Source organism: Mus caroli, unplaced genomic scaffold, assembly GCF_978045245.1.
Source record: "Mus caroli unplaced genomic scaffold, Mus_caroli_1 scaffold_20, whole genome shotgun sequence".
Lineage (NCBI taxonomy): Eukaryota > Metazoa > Chordata > Mammalia > Rodentia > Muridae > Mus > Mus caroli.
The window spans coordinates 32,502,447-32,520,946 of NW_028227275.1; the positions used below are offsets into that span (position 1 = coordinate 32,502,447).

An 18,500-nucleotide genomic window follows, 5' to 3' on the forward strand; every position below is an offset into this window, starting at 1 on the left:
CTAATCAGTAAAGGCAATGGATGCTGCTTCTGTGGGGTTCGTAGATACGAGGGTAGCCACTGTGTCCATGTGCATCGTGAATGTGAACTTACAACTGGATACTCATAGTCCTAGCAAGCGTCATCCCTACGGAATGTGTACTGGTGGACCCAAGACCTGGAAAGCCTAATTGATTATTACCAGTGTCAGTTTTATAGCTTGTCATTACAAAGAGCAGCCATCACTTAACCTAGTGATGTCAGTGTACATCCAAATACTCCATGCTTGTCTTTTCTTAGTCTGAATTGGGCACTGCTGGTGGTAGTTGCCTATTGTGGTGGTGGTGTTTGTAGTGTGACCACAAAGCCGAGAAGAAGACAGAAAGTGGACTCTAGGCTCCCTGTGCACTCTGAGAGCTTATAAAGCTTTGCTGTGTTCATAAGCTGTACTAATTCTTTTGGAAGATTTGCTGGAGTACATTGGTGCCATTTCCCGATAGGCTAGTCCTGATCTTCTTTCTCGGATCCTGTAGGTTTGTGACACATATATTGCATAAATTATATCTTATACAGATTTAGTTATACACATACTTTGTACGTGTACCTGCGTTTTTCCTCATAAGCATCACTTTAAGAAATTCCCTATTATCAGTTAACACTTCTTTTCAGTCTTTAGAACACAGCATCTGTACTTGGTCATCATGGCTCACTCGGCATCATGGGAGCTGATTTCTCCTGACGGTTTCTGAGCTTTTCACTTTGCTTGTGTTTGGTTTGGGATTTATCATCTTTCTTGCCTTTCTCATACAGTCCCGAATAAACCAGTCACCAGAAAAAATGTCGTTAGGATCAGATGAACATATGGGCTTGGAGATGGCGCTCAGTGTGGTGACACAGCTTTCTGAGTTCTTTGTCACTTTCTCTTCCCACAGGCCTGGTGTACATATCAGCAGGGGTTACAGGCTAGAATCCTTGGCAACCTTCGAGCTCGTTCCACATACTGTTGCAGAAAAACAGACAATTTGTGATGCAGTCCTAGCTTGTGTGCTTTTAAGCCTGTTTTATAAGTCTTTCAATCAAGCCGAGCATTGTGGACCACATTTGAAATACATGGTGTGGAAATAGGAGCCAGCCAGCTCCCTATCAGTCACTTACTCTCTTACTTTGCTAAGGACCTTACACCATTCCTTGACTGTCTCAGAAGGAAACTCCTAGATTTCTTTCATTCATTTTCCTTTTATGAAAATATTGTAAGAGTCTAGTTAATTTATCTCATAGTGTGTATTCAGTCAGTTAATACATAAAAATGCTTTGTGAGTTTTGTAAATAGTGGTTTGTCAGCTACCAGGATCATTGTTCTTATTTTATTTATTGATTCTATTCTTTGAGATAATATCTTCCTATGTAGTCTAGGTTGGCCGTGAAGTCTTGATTGTCTAGCTGTAGCCTTTGGGATCCTGGGATGGGATCCCAGGCTTGGGTCCTCAAAGCCTGACTCTTACTTACACACTTGTTACATCAGAAAGTGTTGGAGGCCTCAGTTTGTACTTCACACTCTGGTGGGGACTGGGAAGATAGAAAACATCCTTTTTACTGAAAGTTCTTGACATTTCCTGAGGAAGATCCTCCCAGTTGCTTCAAAGTGTGGGTCACATGGTGGAGATGCTTTGCAAGGTAGACGCTTACTACAGATAGCTCTCAAGGGGTAGAACTTGGAATAATTCAGTCTTCTACAGTGCTTCTTTGAGAGTCATAGGGCGTGACTGCCATTTGTTGGAGGTCTTGTTCCTGTTATGTATCTGAGGTGTCAGGCAGGGAGCGACGTGAGCTTGTTCTGTGTTCACACCACTGATTTTTTTAAGTAGACCATTCAGTTGGCTTTCTGAAAAGTATGTGACAACTGTCTTGGAAAACAGATGCTGAAGAAGCAAAACAGCACGTCTATACAGAGTTACGCTGTGCTAGAAATTAAGCCACGTTCAGCATAGCTTAAGAGATAAGAGATTTGCCCAAGTTCATGATTTGAAAAATGAACATGTTCCTTTAGGCCGCCTTGGAGCCAAACAGTGTAATTTCATCGGCAAAGTGCATCCAGTTGAACAAGCTACTTTGGCTGATAGTTACTGCTTAGAAGTCTGAAATGTTCTAAAGTGGCCACCACTGGGAGCCATCAGTGTCCTGATGCCCCATAGTTCCTCGACGTTGGTGAGAAGCAGTCATTTATTTGTCTCTGCTTTGTATATGGCATCTCCACTGATGTGGCTTGTGCCCAAATGCCATTTCTGACTCTCACTGGGGGTAGGGTCAAAAGGCTCTTGACATCCAGCCGCCAGAGCTTTCTGCTGAGCTCTGCAGGAAGAGCCACATGCTGTTAAGGGTGCTCAGAAAATAATTGAGATGTGTCCACGGGGAATTAAAATCTAGACTGTTCAGAGGCCACTTTAGAGCTTGTAGAAGGACTTTTAGTCCAAAATGTAAGGATATGAGTTGGGCAAGAGACAAATATACGTCAAGGGATTTGCTGTGTTGGTTGTTGGTAAACATTCCTGTACCCACCAGCAGCTTCAGGTCCATTGTTGTGTTAGCTACCACCTTACCTACACTGTGCCTTTTGGAGCCTAGATGCTTTCTTCACAGTATCCCAGGTGTGGCAGCAATAGTTTTCCTGGTTTCCATTTTGTGAAGCTGAGAAGGGAACAGGTGAAATGATGCCTCCTCCTTCCTTTGCATTAGCTTGCCATTTAGTAGCTGGGGACAGTGAATGGGGTCATCGAGGGAAGTCACACATTTATATAAGGATTTTTGGTGATTAATTTATTTAAATAAAGCATGCTAGGAAGCCAGCCACAGATACATGTCGGTAAGCCAGGCTTCTCTGCTATCTGATGCTTCTGGGTTGAGGTCTGGGACCTTTCCATGTTTCTACATGTTGACCCTTTTTTGGGGGATGAATGGTCTGTCCCAGGGACATTGCTTTAATTTTAACTGTTTTTTTTAAAGGCAATAATGTCCTTGGAAAGCATATGAATTTTCAAGGGGCTAGAGTTACCATAATGAACCACTTTGATATGCAAACAATGAATTGTGACATATTTAGCTTTCTATAAAGGGTAAGGACAGGGAAGGAATTGCAGAAATGAACCACGGACAGTGAATGACTTGTTCTCGTCCTGAAGCTGCTCGGATACAAGGACAAGGGCTCATGGGAAACCCATCTCACAAGTGTGGTTAGCCCGGTGGCCTGATGAGTGATTCCCAGTGCAGTTCTCCAGTTCATTACTCCTTTATGTTATCAATGCTTTGTTCTACTAAGGACTCGTGTGTGTGTGTGTGTGTGTGTGTGTGTGTGTGTGTGTGTGTGTGTGTGTGTGTGTGAGAGCGAGCGTGAGCGCGCGAGCGAGATAAAGCTAAATGTGCACTTTACAACTGTCGTATACTTTGTGTGCTTGTATGTTTTCTTTACATTTTCATAAGTTTTCTAGTATCATTTGAAATGAATGAGTACTTGTGTCGTAAATTGCCCTTTAAATTTGACGATGTCAGTGAAGTTGAATTGTAAAAGTATTAGTAAGTTTCTAGCACAACGCATGTCCTGTAGGATTTCCTTAACAAAACAAAACAAAACAAAACAAAACAAAACAAAACAAAACAAAACAAAACAAGAGTTTATGTTGCCTTCCCAAGTAGATTTTAATTGAACACTGGTGCTGTTCGGAAGTGCATGGCCTGCAAAACCTACTACAGCATGGTGCATACAGTAGCTGCTTAACAAATACAACCATCTATAATTTTTTTCCTAGTCCTCAATTTCCCCCCTTTTGTATAAAAAAATACTTTGAAATAAAGTGAGGATTATTTATTCTCTTTAAAGTACTAGAACTACTTATAACAATGGCTTTTATTACTCTAGTAAGCATTAGCTTTTCTTGTTTGCTTGGTAAATTGTTATTAACCTGGAACTAAAAGCCTGGGATTCTATCATAGTCCAAGAATTTGTGTTTAGTGGAGAACTTAATTAGGGGAAATACTTAAGTGATTGTTGGTTGGTACAGTGTTCTCTTAGCTCTTAAGCAATCCACGTCTTGCTGAAAAAAATTTTTTTCCTTCCTTCTCTCTGGCTGCTGCCCCAGGTCCGTTATTTTGCAAGAGTCTCTGGTGTCCACGACTTTGAGTCTGACAGAGAGTCAATCAGCCTTGAGTGTGAAGCAAGAGTGGTCTCAGAGCCACAGAGCCTTCCCTTCACTTTCATCCAGCCACAGTTCCCAGAATGGCACGGACCTAGGGGACCTTCTTAGCTTGCCTCCGGGCACGCCAGTGTCTGGCAACAGCGTCTCCAACTCGTTGCCACCCTACCTTTTTGGCATGGAAAATAGCCACTCTCCTTACCCGAGCCCTCGGCACTCAGCAACCAGGGCCCACTCCACCCGCTCTAAGAAGAGAGCACTGTCCTTGTCGCCACTGTCAGATGGCATCGGGATCGACTTCAACACTATCATTCGTACTTCACCCACATCCTTGGTCGCCTACATCAACGGACCAAGAGCCTCCCCAGCCAACCTGTCCCCACAGTCAGAGGTCTATGGGCATTTCCTGGGTGTTCGTGGCAGCTGCATCCCCCAGTCTTGTGCAGTGGCCAGCGGGCAGAAAGGCGTATTGGTTGCCAGTGGAGGGCATACGCTGCCGGGTTATGGAGAGGACGGTACACTGGAGTACGAACGCATGCAGCAGCTTGAGCATGGTGGCCTGCAACCCGGACCTGTAAACAACATGGTGTTGCAGCCCAGCCTACCGGGCCAGGATGGCCAGACAGCCAACATGCTCAAAACAGAGCGCCTGGAGGAGTTCCCCGCCAGTGCCTTGGACCTGGCCCCCGCTCTGCCTCTCCCTCTTCCTCCGCCTCAGGGCCCCCCACCCCCATACCATGCCCATCCACACCTTCATCACCCAGAGCTCCTGCCTCACACCCAATCGCTGTCCCTGGCCCAGACTGGCCTGGAAGAGGATGGGGAGATGGAAGACTCAGGGGGGAAGCACTGCTGTCGTTGGATAGACTGCAGTGCCCTTTATGACCAGCAGGAGGAACTGGTGAGGCACATCGAGAAGGTCCACATAGACCAACGCAAGGGGGAAGACTTCACGTGTTTCTGGACTGGCTGCCCTAGAAGATACAAGCCTTTCAATGCACGGTATAAACTGCTGATCCACATGAGGGTCCACTCCGGGGAGAAGCCCAACAAGTGCACGGTGAGTTGGAGTTTCCGAGGTCCTGGGCCACCTCTCTGGAAGGTCTAGCTTACTTTCATGCATGCGTTTTATCAAACAGGACAAAAAAGGCAGGTAAGGCTTTCTATTTCTGTGGGACTTGGATGTGTGATGGTCAAGGTACCTATTAGGTTTCTCTCCTCTTCCTCTAGCTGGTGCAAGGGGAAGGTTTCTTTGATAACTGGTGACTGCTGATTTCTCTCCAGTTCTAGCTTGGTTCCCATTCCCCAGAAGTAGTGGAGGCCAGTCTGCTTTAGCTTGGGATTGTGGGAGTGACACAGATGCAGTGTTCTCTTGACTGCATGGCTGTTCAAGTGCAGGGGACCATTCACTGAGCCACAAGCAAGCTTTTGCTCTTTCCAAAATAACTGTTTAGGGTTTTTTTTTCCATTGAAAATTTAGGTGCATCTTGGGGTCTGGGAGCATGATTGACGTTTAAGAATGGAATTCTCCACTTAGCAACTTGACTATTGAGATTGGTGTGGCATACACCTTCATGCTAGCACACTGTACCTTCTAGGGTTGGAAACTCATTAAGGATTTACAGTCAGGAAGGAAACACCACGGGGACACCACAGGAACAGGGCCTCATGGGATCTTGCTTAATTTCGGGGAGAAGCAGAAGGCATGGGCTGCGACAATTGTGTGCCTTTGGTGCTTGAAGCACATGGGTCTGCTGTCTCTCCTGCTTTCCTCTTTCCAACACAGGTCCTAGAACTCTTGATTCTGTTTCTTGGCAAACCTGACTGTTTTTTGAATAATATGATTCTTCAATGGCGTTCACTACACTTTCACACCTCACAGAAACCATCAGGGCTTACAGGCAGGACTTCACCCCCAGGATCACAGAGATAGCTTTGCACAGTCTGAGAGGGCTCACTGAACTCTTGAAATAAAAAGAGAGGAACATAGGTTTTCTATTAGTCTAAGTGGGCTGTGTTGGTATTCTGTCTAAACTCCACCCCCAGAGTTCCTGGCAGTAGCCAGGTATACTAGTCCCACAGTTACCTGACAATGGCCAGGTAGGCTAGGCCCACTATAAAAGGGGCTGCTTGGCCCCTCCTCTCTCTCTAATGCTCTTGCTTCTCGCCTCTCACCTCTTGCCTCCTAGATCCCCATTCCCTTCTTCCCTCTCTCCTCGTGGTCATGGTCGGCCTCCACTTCTCTACTCTCTTCATCTCTCTGCCTTTCTCTGCCTTACCACCCTCTTAACTCCCCTCCTCATGCCCTAAATAAACTCTATTCTATACTATACCAGTGTGTGTCTGGTCCCTCAGGGGGAAGGGATGTCTTGGCATGGGCCCACCTGGGCATGCCCTTCCCCCACACCCCACCAGAACATATTCTTTCTTTTTTTTCTTTCTTTTTCTTTTTTTCTGTTTCTTCTTCTTCTTCTTCTTCTTCTTCTTCTTCTTCTTCTTCTTCTTCTTCTTCTTCTTCTTCTTCTTCTTCTTCTTCTTCTTCTTCTTCTTCTTCTTCATTCTTCCCCTTCTCCTTCTTCTTTCTTCTTCTTTCTTCTTCCTTCTTCTTCTTCTCCTTCTTCTCCTTCTTCTTCTTCTCCTTCTCCTCCTTCTCCTTCTCCTCCTCCTCCTTCTCCTTCTCCTCCTTCTCCTTCTCCTTCTTTCTCCTTCTCCTTCTCCTTCTTCTTCTTCTTCTTTTTTTTTTCTCGAGACAGGGTTTCTCTGTATAGCCCTGGCTGTCCTGGAACTCACTTTGTAGACCAGGCTGGCCTGGAACTCAGAAATCCGCCTGCCTCTGCCTCCCGAGTGCTGGGATTAAAGGCCTGCACCATCATGCCGGGCTCCAGAACATATTTTTATAGCTCTTCCTTTTTTTTATGATCACAACAGACAGGGATAGTTATTTAGAGTTAGAACCGAGAATCCTGAGAATGGAGAGTTCTAGAGCTCAGCCATAAACAGAAGACTGTAAGCGAGATTGGAAAGGAATGGGCTCGACTTGGGTCCTCCCAGCCGTTGCCACATCTCTGTAGTAGGCTATGATATACAAGGCGTGTGGACTGTGTTGATAATTGACTGTAGACCGGCCACAGAGTGATTCGTGTGGAAGCATGCCGTGCGGGCGAGAGCTGGGGTGCAGGAGGTAGAAAGAAGCACTTTGACCATGGAGTAGGTGTTTCCGAGAGAGCCGTGAGGCTTTCTGGTGGAAAGAAATTGTACTTCTTGTCATTGCGTTATTCCCGTGCTGTGATTTTTTTTTTCTCCTAAGGAAAACTGAAGCTGATGCATTGTGAGAGTGCCAGGTTCTCTGAGTGAAAAGAATAATTACATTGCAGGAGGCCAGGCCGTACTCTGTCAGTAGGGTTCTGTGTTGAAAATTCCAGAATAAGACAAGTCATGGTCGGCAGTCCCACTTACTCTGTTTGGAACACAGGAGCCTGTTGCCTGTAGGAGAAACACCCAGTCTCTGAAGGAAAACAGTCTAACCTTGTCATTCTGACTAACCCCGGCTGAAAACAGTTCACTGGATTTGCCTTTAATGAAACAAACATTAAAGTTAGAGTTATATTTAAAAAGACTTTTTTTTTGCATTGCAAAATTAATTTTTATGCAAAAGGATTTCCCCATTTTTTCACCTCTGGTCCCAGAGTTTTCAAAGACATTTAGCTCTGCACAGTTGACTTTTGCTAAAGTGCATGATAAATATTAAAAATAGAAATAGTCCAGGGAGAGACGAGGTGAGCAGTGAGTACTTGCAGGTCTGCGCTGCGTTCACTGTGCCATTCGGGATGGGCGGGTGGGGTAACCGTGCGCTCCTAATCTGCCCTCTCCTCATTCATAGGTGGAACATTTGCGCAACTTGCACGCAAGGCTCATCCAATAGCACAGCGAAACTAGAATCGCAAACCACTCACATGCCACGTGCAAATCCCTTTAGATGAAGCAAAGGGTCGTAGGGGTTACTGATGCTAAGATTCCACCATTGGGAGTGTATGTTTTTAGCAGGAAGATAGCCATTTTTATATTAACGTACAAATCGTGAAGTTACGTGTCATGTGCTTGATCTGTGAGCCTGTGGACCACTGGCATCTCTCTGTGGAGGCTTGGCGGGTGTCTCAAATTGTAATCTGTGGACAAGAGGACATTGTACTTGAAGGGGATGGACATCTGCAGTGTACATCCTCCTGCCTTTTGCAAAGGGAATCTTTACAAACTCCCGGGATCCCGGCACACAGAACTTCAACAGGGAAGTGTTTAATTGCATTGAAACCTGAAGGTAGCTTACTCAAAGGTGGACCTGTGCCAGGTGAAATGACCACGTTATTTCAGAGATGTGGTCTTTGGTTTTTGTGGTGGCTACAAAATCTAGGTGTAGTTTGAATGTTAAGGCCCGGTCTTTTTTTTTTTTTTTTTTTTAAATGTATGTCTCATTTCTGTTTCTTGTCTCTGGATGACACTCAGGCTTAGTCATCGTTCTCACCTACGGGGATTATTTAACCAAGAAATGGAATGGTGACCGATAAGTTTGGTGACCATGACTACAAACAACACAGAGAGCTTCTGGAAATTATGGTAAAAAGGAGGGTGTGTCAGGGCCAAGGCCTGCTTTACTGTAAGAGGCTACTGTGGAATTCTCCCCTCATGCCAAGTTACCTTTGCTCCATGAAAGAATGCATTTTATCAATCATTGCTAACACCGTGGGGCTGCAGACTAGCCTGGAACCTGGGTACGGAGCACAGCCAGGGAAGATTCTGACTTCATGATTTGGTTCTGTTATGGGAAGAAAAGGATGGGTACTGTTCTCATTGAAACAGCCCCACCTTTCACCAGATTGCGTTCTGACTGCCTCTATGGAAAGACAAACTAACTTCTGTTCTTCAAGTCCTGGTTACATAGAATGGACAGTTCTAGACAGTGGCAAGGTTTTGGAAAGCGAAAGCCTCAATAGGTGGAGAGGCAGATCTCAAATTGGTCAGAACCCCAAATGTAGCAAGGCTGTATTTTAAAGTACCCATGTCTGTTCACTCATCGTTAACTAAAGTGGTTTCTAGGTACCCACCATCTATTTTCTACCTTGTTGTCGGAGCATCTCCATCCTTGGTAATTCTTGAGTTGTTGACTGATGTACGTTCCGAAGAGTCACTAAGCCAAGTCGTGTTAAGTCTTTCTGAGACAATGAAGTGCCTGGTTTTCTCTTCTCTTTTCTCTTCTTTTCTCTTCTTTTCTCTTCTTTTCTCTTCTTTTCTCTTCTTTTCTCTCCTCTCCTCTCCTCTCCTTCTCTTTTCTCTTATCTTCTTCTCTTTTCTCTCTTTTTTTGATTTTTTTTTGTTTGTTTTTTGAGACAGGGTTTTTCTGTGTAGCCCTGGCTGTCCTGGAACTCACTTTGTAGACCAGGCTGACCTCAAATTCAGAAATCCTCCTGCCTCTGCCTCCCGAGTGCTGGGATTAAAGGCCTGCGCCTAGAGCAAGTCTTAGAGATGGAATTTGTCTCTCCTTTTTTTCTCCCCCCAAACCACCTCTGTGTTCTTCAGAGGATAATGTTCATAAAGTGAATCAAATCATCAAATTATACAAACCATTCCTAAAGGCTGGGGTAGTGGAGGTTTCAAAACAATGTGTCCAAGGCTTTTATCCTTAGGAGACAATGTGTCCAAGGCTTTTACCCTTCGGAGACAATGTGTCCAAGGCTTTTATCCTTAGGAGACAATGTGTCCAAGGCTTTTACCCTTCGGAGGTCTCTTGGCTGTAAAGGGTGGCCAGCCTCAGTAGTGTTTTCCTCTGGAGGGAATTGAAGTGTATTCTGAATAATGGGCCAACCTTGGGCCATGAGTGCCTATTCTGAGAAGTATCCTGTCCCACGAGCAGGGGTCCAGGTTCCATTTAGGACCAGACCCACCTGGCCTCTTTCCTGCACAATTGAAAGCAGTTGTGCTAGGGGGATAGGGAGTGTTAAGGAGGAGTTAGAGGCGATGTGGGTTGCCACTTACGGTTTGCTTATTTTTCCTGGATGAATTTAATCCAATAGCAAAAAAGAATTTTGCAAAACTTTTACCCACCCACAAATTTTCATGAAAATGTCACTGACCAAAGACAGTTTTAAATTTTGTATGAATTGACTCATTTCTCCACAGGCATTTTCCCTGGCAGAATCCAGCGTATTTGCTTTGGCTTGAATATCAGGCAGTTTGCTTTTTAAGTAACATTGGATTATGAGCACAAGAAAATAAATACAGAGCTGGGGCCATGTCCCCAGTGTTCTTTAATGGCCTGATGTATGGTCATGGGCCAGCGTTGGCCATAAAAGATATTTTTTTGAGGGAAAGTAAATCCGTTGTAAACGTTTTTCCCCTCCACAACCTTTATTTTGTTATTTTTGATAAGATTTGGCATTGATGTGATTACCATAATTATATGACCAGAGAGGACCTTAGGAAAATATTATTTAACTGTAATTATTATTTAATACATCGAAACCTTTATATAGGCAGCAATGTGTATATCTACATAGCACCAAGTATTGATAAGAATACGGAGAATTGTGTGTATATGTGTGTGTGTGTGTTACTTTTTTTCTAGAAAAATAAATTGGTGTTACCATTTTGGAGAGAAGTTTGTAAATGCATAGTAAGTTTGAAAATGTATGTCTCCATGTGTAGGTGTGTTCCTTAGAGACTCCGTTCCGTGGCAGCACGGAAACCTGGGATGAGATACATACTGCATATGTGGTTTTATTTATAGAAAAGTGTAATTCACTCCACTTCCACAGACAAGGTAAACAGATTTGCTATGGTTTATTCCTATGTAATCCTATGAAAGAGTTTAAGATTAGTGAAATACACCCCACATGGTAAATTTCACAAAATAAAATTGAGTAAAATGTGACGTGTAAAATGTTGTATAATCCAATATATGTGCATTGGAACCCACAAAAGCATTAAAAGGATTTTCAGATAAACAATTATGTGGTCAAGCAAATCCTATGGGCAGGGGAACCAGTAATCTTAGGGTAGTGGATATTTCTAGAGGGGAAAGAAATATGCAGAAATAGCATGTGCGAATTTGCATGACTTTCTGAGTCAGGGACTAAAGGATGGGAAAACCTTAATTTCTGCCTAGCTTCCTGATGGGGCTACCAGTGTCACAGGGGTGACTTAGGTATTCTCTTACTACTACTTGAAAGGTTTTACAACTTTGTATTTTTATCCTAGTACAGTAGGAAATCGATTAGCACACACTCCAGTGTTTTTCCACACATACCGTTTTTCAGATGAGAACAGAGCTGAAGAAAATGGATTTTTCCAAGGTTATTGTTCAGCTGTTCCTCACTGAGGGTCCCTGGGGCAGTGTTTCTAACTTTTCCTGACATTGACTTACCCGGAGTGCGTTTCAGAGCCTGGCCTCCACTCTAGAGTCTGGGCTACAACAGGTTTGGGTAGAGTTCAGGTAGATGGTTCTAACGTGTAGACATGCCTGGGAACCAGGGCTTTCAAAGCTTCTGAGTTCCGACCTTGAGCTCTAGATAGATCAGAGTCTAACATGTCACTTGAGTTCAAGTGTGGAGAGGCTGTGTTTAGTCCTGAGTGTATTCTCAAGGACAGCCAGGGCTCTACAGAGAAACCCTGCCTCGAAAAAACAAAACAAAACAAAACAAAAAACAAAAAACAAAACAAAACATTATTATCTGATAATGAGCAGGGTAGACTCACGTTTCTTAGCAAAAAGCACAGAGAGTCGAGAGATGAAGAAGGATCGGGGAAGCCCAGCTTGGGGCAGTAGCTTTGCAAACTAGTGTTCAGTTATTGTTCTTTATCAGAAGTTAAAGACTGAGATGAGACTTATCTTGAGCTACAGGCATATCCCGGTCACCTTCTCACCTTCCTGAATTAACAGTAACACTGAGAAATTGGTCCTATACTTCCCATTTATAGAGAGTAGAGCCTTTCCAAATAATCTGATCCAAAACAAAACAAAACAAAGCCCCTGCAAACCTAACTTCAAAACAGTTTTGCTGTTATGGACATTTCTGAAGAGTTGTGGTGTTCAAAAGAGTCCTGGATTTTCCTTTCTGTAAAATCTGCCTGATACGATTAAATAAATAAAATTAACATTAATATCCTCTTTGTCTCTTGAGGCTGAAATACCACCAGTAAAACATCTGGTAAAGATCAGAGACTGTAACTTCCAAGTCGTTTCCCACAAGGCACCGCTCTGTCAAGTATTGGGCACAAACTCAATGATTTCAAACAGTACAATCAAATCTCGAGATTTTTTTCCCAGTGATTTTTACATGAGGGAAGTACGAACATATTTATCTATGTATATACATGTTCAACATAGATGTTACCATAAACTACAAGTCCCCAAGAGGAGGGAACAGTGAAACTACAGAAGTTACCATCAGATGGGGAATTGACCACCGTCTATATGGCGTCCGTCAAATCAGATTTCACATCCCAAGACTGGAAACCTGCCATTTGGTAGTGGTTTAATTTGATTTCTCTGTAGAAAGCATTTAATCCACTTTACCTGAGGAACTAACCTTTCTCGAACTTTGCTCTGAAAATAAATTCATAACAGATCTCAGCAAATGTTTTGAAGAAAATCATGGTTTAAATTTATTTTCCTGTGATTCTGAGATAATAAAAATAATAGATAATGAGAGTGTCTGTAAGAGGTTAATATTTGAGGATTCACTTTCATTAAACAAAATCATTAACTACTTGATAGTTAATGTTCCTTTTAGCTAACGTTTATTTTCGGGTTCATCTCTAATTTTATGCCCTGAAATAGCGTTTTTAAAATTAGAATTATGCAAATCTTTCCACAAATGATTAGATTACTGGAATATATGTCAAACCTTTTGAGTTTTGTTCATGTATAGTTTCACAAATGTATTTTTTCTTAGCTGTTTTGGACTGCAACAGTGTGGAAAATTCATTTTGCAATTTATTAGAAAGGTCTTTAGTGACCTTTGGAATATTTTTTTAATTAACCTCTTTTTAGAGCAGTGATGTTGACATATTTAAGTCCAGATAGAACTTGATCCTGTAGAATAAAAGAAGGTGTACACACACACACACACATTTAAAAGGCAGTCTGTTTGGATGTTTTTGGTCTCTCAGAAATCTGTCCTTCAAGTTCTGGACCAAATGACTTGTAAAAAAATTGTTTCTATGTGATTAATAATTCCTGTAGTAATCACTGAGCCAGAGCTTCTAGACAATCATAGGACAGTGGATGTGTTAACCCTGGACTGTGTGTGTGTGTGTGTGTGTGTGTGTCTGGAAACCCAGGACCAGGACAGGACATGCCTGACTTCACATTTAACTAACTGTGGGCAGCCAGGTGGCCTTTTCCTGTATGAATACTCTGGAGCCTAAATAGCTATCATTAGTCACATAGACTTGGATGAGAAAGTGGAGTGACGCCTGCCTGCCTGCCTGCCCTTATCTGATAGCACAGTGTTTATATTTTATTTTCTTGGGTCAGAAACATACATGTCAATAGGAAGAACAGCTAATTCTTTAGGAGAATTTTAAGGACATTTTAAAAGATGATTAACTTGAGAAATGACTTAGAAGCTATAAAATAAGACTGAGCAGTGTGCTGAGTAATGGGTCTTGGTCCTATTTCATTGGAATATTATTGTAAGCCAGGGCATGGAAACCCTGCTTCATATAGCATCTGTACTGACATGTGAACTCCAGGACTATTCCTTTTCTTACCGGATCATTGAATGTAAATTATGAAGTATACCCTACCGTGGAAGTCAGATAAATACATGAGATATTCTCTTCTAGAATTCACAGTGTAGGGATGACCCACAAGTCTATGTCAAATACAAAGCAGGGGACTGTGAATGAAACTTTCCTTGGCAAGTCTGGAGAGGTTTCCAGCTCTGCATATAGAGACCGGACTGCTTTTTAAAGGGAGGCTGGCATCTTGAAAGGAGAGTCAATATCCTGTAGAGAAAGAAAGGAGGTCATTTTAGTGGAGCTACTACAATGTCCCATTAGAAGAAATGACCCTTCAAAAGTTGGATAGATCTAGATAAGAGTGGAGTGGAAGGATGTAAGGTCCCCTGCCAAAGGACATCTAGTGTCCAATCAGGACATTACTAAAATTTGGACAGTTACAAGCCCAGTTAGCATAAATGGAAATCTAGTTAATAAAAGCCAAACCCGTAGGCACTGCCTTCACTGAGGAAGCAGCACTACTTTGGGGCATGTGAAACGAACCATTGATTGACTCCAGCCATTTCCACTGTCTCTTAGGTTTATAGTTTAATTCTTTACTGCAGTGAGCCTATGGGCTGGGTAAGTGGCTCAGTTGGCAGAGCACTTTCTAGATAAATTTGAGGGGCTAGTGGAGATCTGAGTACTCATATAAACTCCTGGGTGTGGTGGGTGTAGTTCTCTAATCTAGGCACCCAGGGGAAAAGACACAGAGGGATTCCTGCAGCTTGACCTGATGTCTAGATTCAGTGAGCAAGACCCTCTTTTATAAATAAGAGAGAACTGAGGAAGACATGTTATGTCTAATCCTGGCCTATACATGCACACGCACAAATGTGCACAACACACCACCTTCCTGTGTGTATGTGTACACACACAGTGTAGCTGTTGGTAACACACACACTGTTTTTCCTTGCCCTGTGAGCAGCTAGCGAGCCACCTAAGTGAGGACAAGCCGAAGCTTTTCTGTTGTGGACTTTAAAGATAAACAATTAAAGATCTGGGTAGGCCCAGAGAAGGAGACCAGGGCTGTTTGATCAATTATGTAAAATGATTAACATGTGGACAGAGGCCATGTCCATTATCCTGTGCATGAGTAGCTTTCCTTTAGTTAAATATTTCCTTTAATAATCTGTAAAGAGACTGAAGCACTGTTAAACAAAGCTGGGGCCTGGTGCTCACTGTGCTGAGCTCATCAGCCTCAGACTTTTTCAGATACTGCTGAGGTTCATTTTGTTCCCCCACCCCCACCCCCCAGCTCACACTGATTAATAGGGAACAGAGCTAAACGCTTAAGATGTTTAGTGGGAAGGAAAAAAAGGTCCATCAATTATTCTCCATATGACTCTCTTTTCTTAGTGAGCCTTTCAGGCCCTAGGACTGCGGTTGGCCACAGCTTTCTGTAGATGTCTTCCTGGGGCTGCACTGGCTGCATTTTCATCCTTGGTTGGGTTACCCAAGGCCAGGCCGTTTTCCTATGGCGGGCTGCAGGCATTGGGAGTGTTTCCTGTGTGGGTCATGTGAGTGGTCCTGGATTTTTACTCTTAAACGTGAGGGAAGCTTCTCAGACTTACCCTTCAGAACAATTTCTGTGTTTTAGAAGGTTTCATTGATGGCATTTCTCTGGGAACCCAGACTGCTGAGTGTGACCTCTGGAAGAAACGCTACTATGCTGAGTTCTCCTTGGCCACGCCCTTTTCAGTCCATTCCCAGTCACTGTGCAGTAAAAGGTTAGATGATGCTAACAAGACTGGGGTTTGAGGGAAGTTATGGAGAAGAGGAAATGGAGGACTCCGCTGTATAAAACCATCGAAAGTAGGAGTGTGTTCCCAATTTCATGCAGGGTGGCTCCTTCTGAGGGAGGCTCTGAGCCATTTTGAGGCCCTCCTAACTGGCCCTGTGTTTGCCCTCTGCACAGAGTTGGGGCTTACTTCAGGGAATCATGGCAAGATACATCCATGCATAGAACAGCAAGTGTCTAAGAAAAGTTTCAGAGTGTTGGCCTTCCCAGAGGGAACTGAGTTTTGACAAGGAAGGAAGGAAGGACACACTAAACCTCTCCCTTCAACCTAAAATTCCTCCAGGGAAATGGAGGGGAAAGAAAATGATTTTGCTGTGAATTGTTAGGTTAATTTAATCCTCGCAACACTCCTTAAAAGTAACCGGTGGGTCTTGAGACTCGTAATATGATCCTTCTACTACATACCCATTCACTGTGTACCTAGGTCCTACCATAGCTCAATAATTAATATGTAACAGACCTTAACACACACACACCATACCCCACACCCCACATGAAATTTAGCTGCTAAATACATTGAGGTTCATTGCTCTGTTATTTCTACTTGTGTAGATACTTAGCATTTTCCAGAATAAAGTATTAAAAATAAGTAAAATATTTTGACCTAACTTTTGGGATGAAGAGTTTGTTCTCTTCACCTTCCACACGGTAGCAGCACCTTGCTTTGTACTGGGTAAGCTATGAGAGAGAATTGGCCAGTTTCCCAGGGTTTCTGACAGTTTCTGAAATCACCTTGTTTAAGAATGAGGTGAGGGCTGGGTGTGGTGATGTATATCTGCAATCCTAGTACTTCCAAGGCTTCTGCAGGAGCTTGGGGAGTTTGAGGCCAGCTTGGGATAGGTAATGGGGGAGGTCAGGGGACTCGAGAGGTGTGCATTGCCCTAGGGCAGTGATTTGAAAAGGCAACAGATAAGAGCAGGGAGTATTGTAAAAGATGGTGAGATGATTGCACACCGTCTCGGACAGTTTTGGATCTCCGGCTTGGTATAATAAAAGTTTACTTATTTTCCAGGTTGTAATACAGCATTTTTGTAGTTGTGCAGTAACTCAGGATCCTTCAGTATGGGTGCGGCAACCTGAGCCCACTATGAAGGAGATCCTAATGATTATTAGCAGCTGCCTGTCAGAGTGATGAGTTTCTTCCTTTGTATCATTGGGCAGGACTCAGGCACGTGGTGTATAACAAACAACTGCAAGGGAAGCTGGGAGTGTGGTCTCCCCGTGGATTCAGGAGAAAACTTGGGAGGTATCAGTTCATGGAGCCAAAATCGCCCGGCATTTCCTCTCCCTGTGCAGGTCTTTTCTGACCTCTTGAGGAGAATAGGCACTTCCGTCATTTTACTCTGAGTTTCCTGTGAGGGTGCTGACCACATCTCATCACACTGGTTGGTTGGTTGGTTGGTTTTTAAGGGAATATTTCTTTTAATCAGTGCTAGCCTTGAAAGTTTGCTTTTCAGTGTTTCCCAGGCCATCCGACTTTCCCCCTCATTTTTGCTTTCCAAAGATTCCATTGGCATCTGATCACCACCGCTGGGAAACTCCTTATCTCAGATGGATTACTCAGTTTCCCCCCCACCTTATCCTAATTACATGTTCTGGGTGCATGATTTGCGGTTGATCATCATCTTCTAACCCCTGAGGCTGTGTGGTGTTTTCCTGTCCCACAGGCTCTTGCCCTGAAGGAATATCCTGTCATTATCGAGGGCAATGTCACAGATGAATCACCAAGGCATTCACCATGGAGCAAAGAAATTTGGGTGTTACAGCTACTTTGCCAAGGGCCCTGAAACACAGCATTTCCCATCTGTTCACAAAGTAGCCTGTTTGATACACACAGTGTGGTCCTAAATGTCCTTATGTTCTCTGAACGCTTGCTTTCAGTCATGAACTGGCACATACTCAAGGAAAGAATGTCAGTGAACCTCTATGGGCAATTTTGGTACATTTCCATCATTACATTCAAACAAAACGAAATTGCCTGACTCTTTATAATATGTCCTTTAGTGTGTTTAAACTTGCAGAATTATCCCTACAGATGACAAATTGTAAACAGCATGCAAAACCACAGCCCTGGTTCAAGGCCTATCTTAGTGTTCCGCCGACATTCACCCTTCTTAGAAATGTTTAAAGTGTTTTAGGAAAATGGAGCTAGGCAAACAGGCTTATCGGCAATAAAAAAAAATCATTGATTCTAATTAAGAGGCGTCACATATGCAGAAACAAAGCTGCTTTTGTGTGATAGAAAGCCGACCTGCTCTCTCAGATGCGTGGAGTGCTTTCCAGTGGCTTTAGATAATCATGCTGACAAAGTTTCAGGGCCCTGACCTTTTGGCCCATCTCAAGTGATTCAGCTGTACTTGTCGAAACTTGTCTAAGGTGTTAGTGGGAGGTGTGTACTGGATACAGTTGTAAAAAGCACAGTAGTGGCAAAGCAAGTTCTTGTTTCTGAAAGCCTGGAGCTGCATCTTGAACAGAGGTGGGAAGCTCTGGCGTTCATGGGGGAAAAGTCCGAGTGTATTAAAGCTGTTTCCTCCTGGTTGCAAGCATTTCCCACAGCAGTACATACCCTAGTGTACTGACCCACTGCTGGTGAGGACTCCACCGTCTCCGGCTGTCTGGGTCAGCCTGATCCTGTCCCATTGTGTGTTCCTGGAAGGTTGCATTTAGATTGTGACCCTGATTTTATGCTGTGTCCACAGAATGGGGTCTTTATGACGGAACCAGTCAAGGAAGGCACTGTACACTCCGAGCAAATAATGGAGA

The 18,500-nt window shown here is 43.5% G+C and overlaps 1 protein-coding gene across 4 annotated transcripts in view; it reads left to right on the plus strand.

Moving 5' to 3' along the window:
- Glis3 (GLIS family zinc finger 3) overlaps window positions 1–18,500 on the plus strand; it is a 419,182-nt gene that overhangs the window by 140,882 nt on the left and 259,800 nt on the right. For all 4 annotated transcript variants that reach the window (XM_021152026.3, XM_085833847.1, XM_085833848.1 and 1 more), the window contains one exon: window positions 4,109–5,222. In XM_021152026.3, coding sequence (XP_021007685.1) covers window positions 4,109–5,222 — 1,114 coding nt within the window. The remainder of the gene's footprint in view (window positions 1–4,108; window positions 5,223–18,500) is intronic.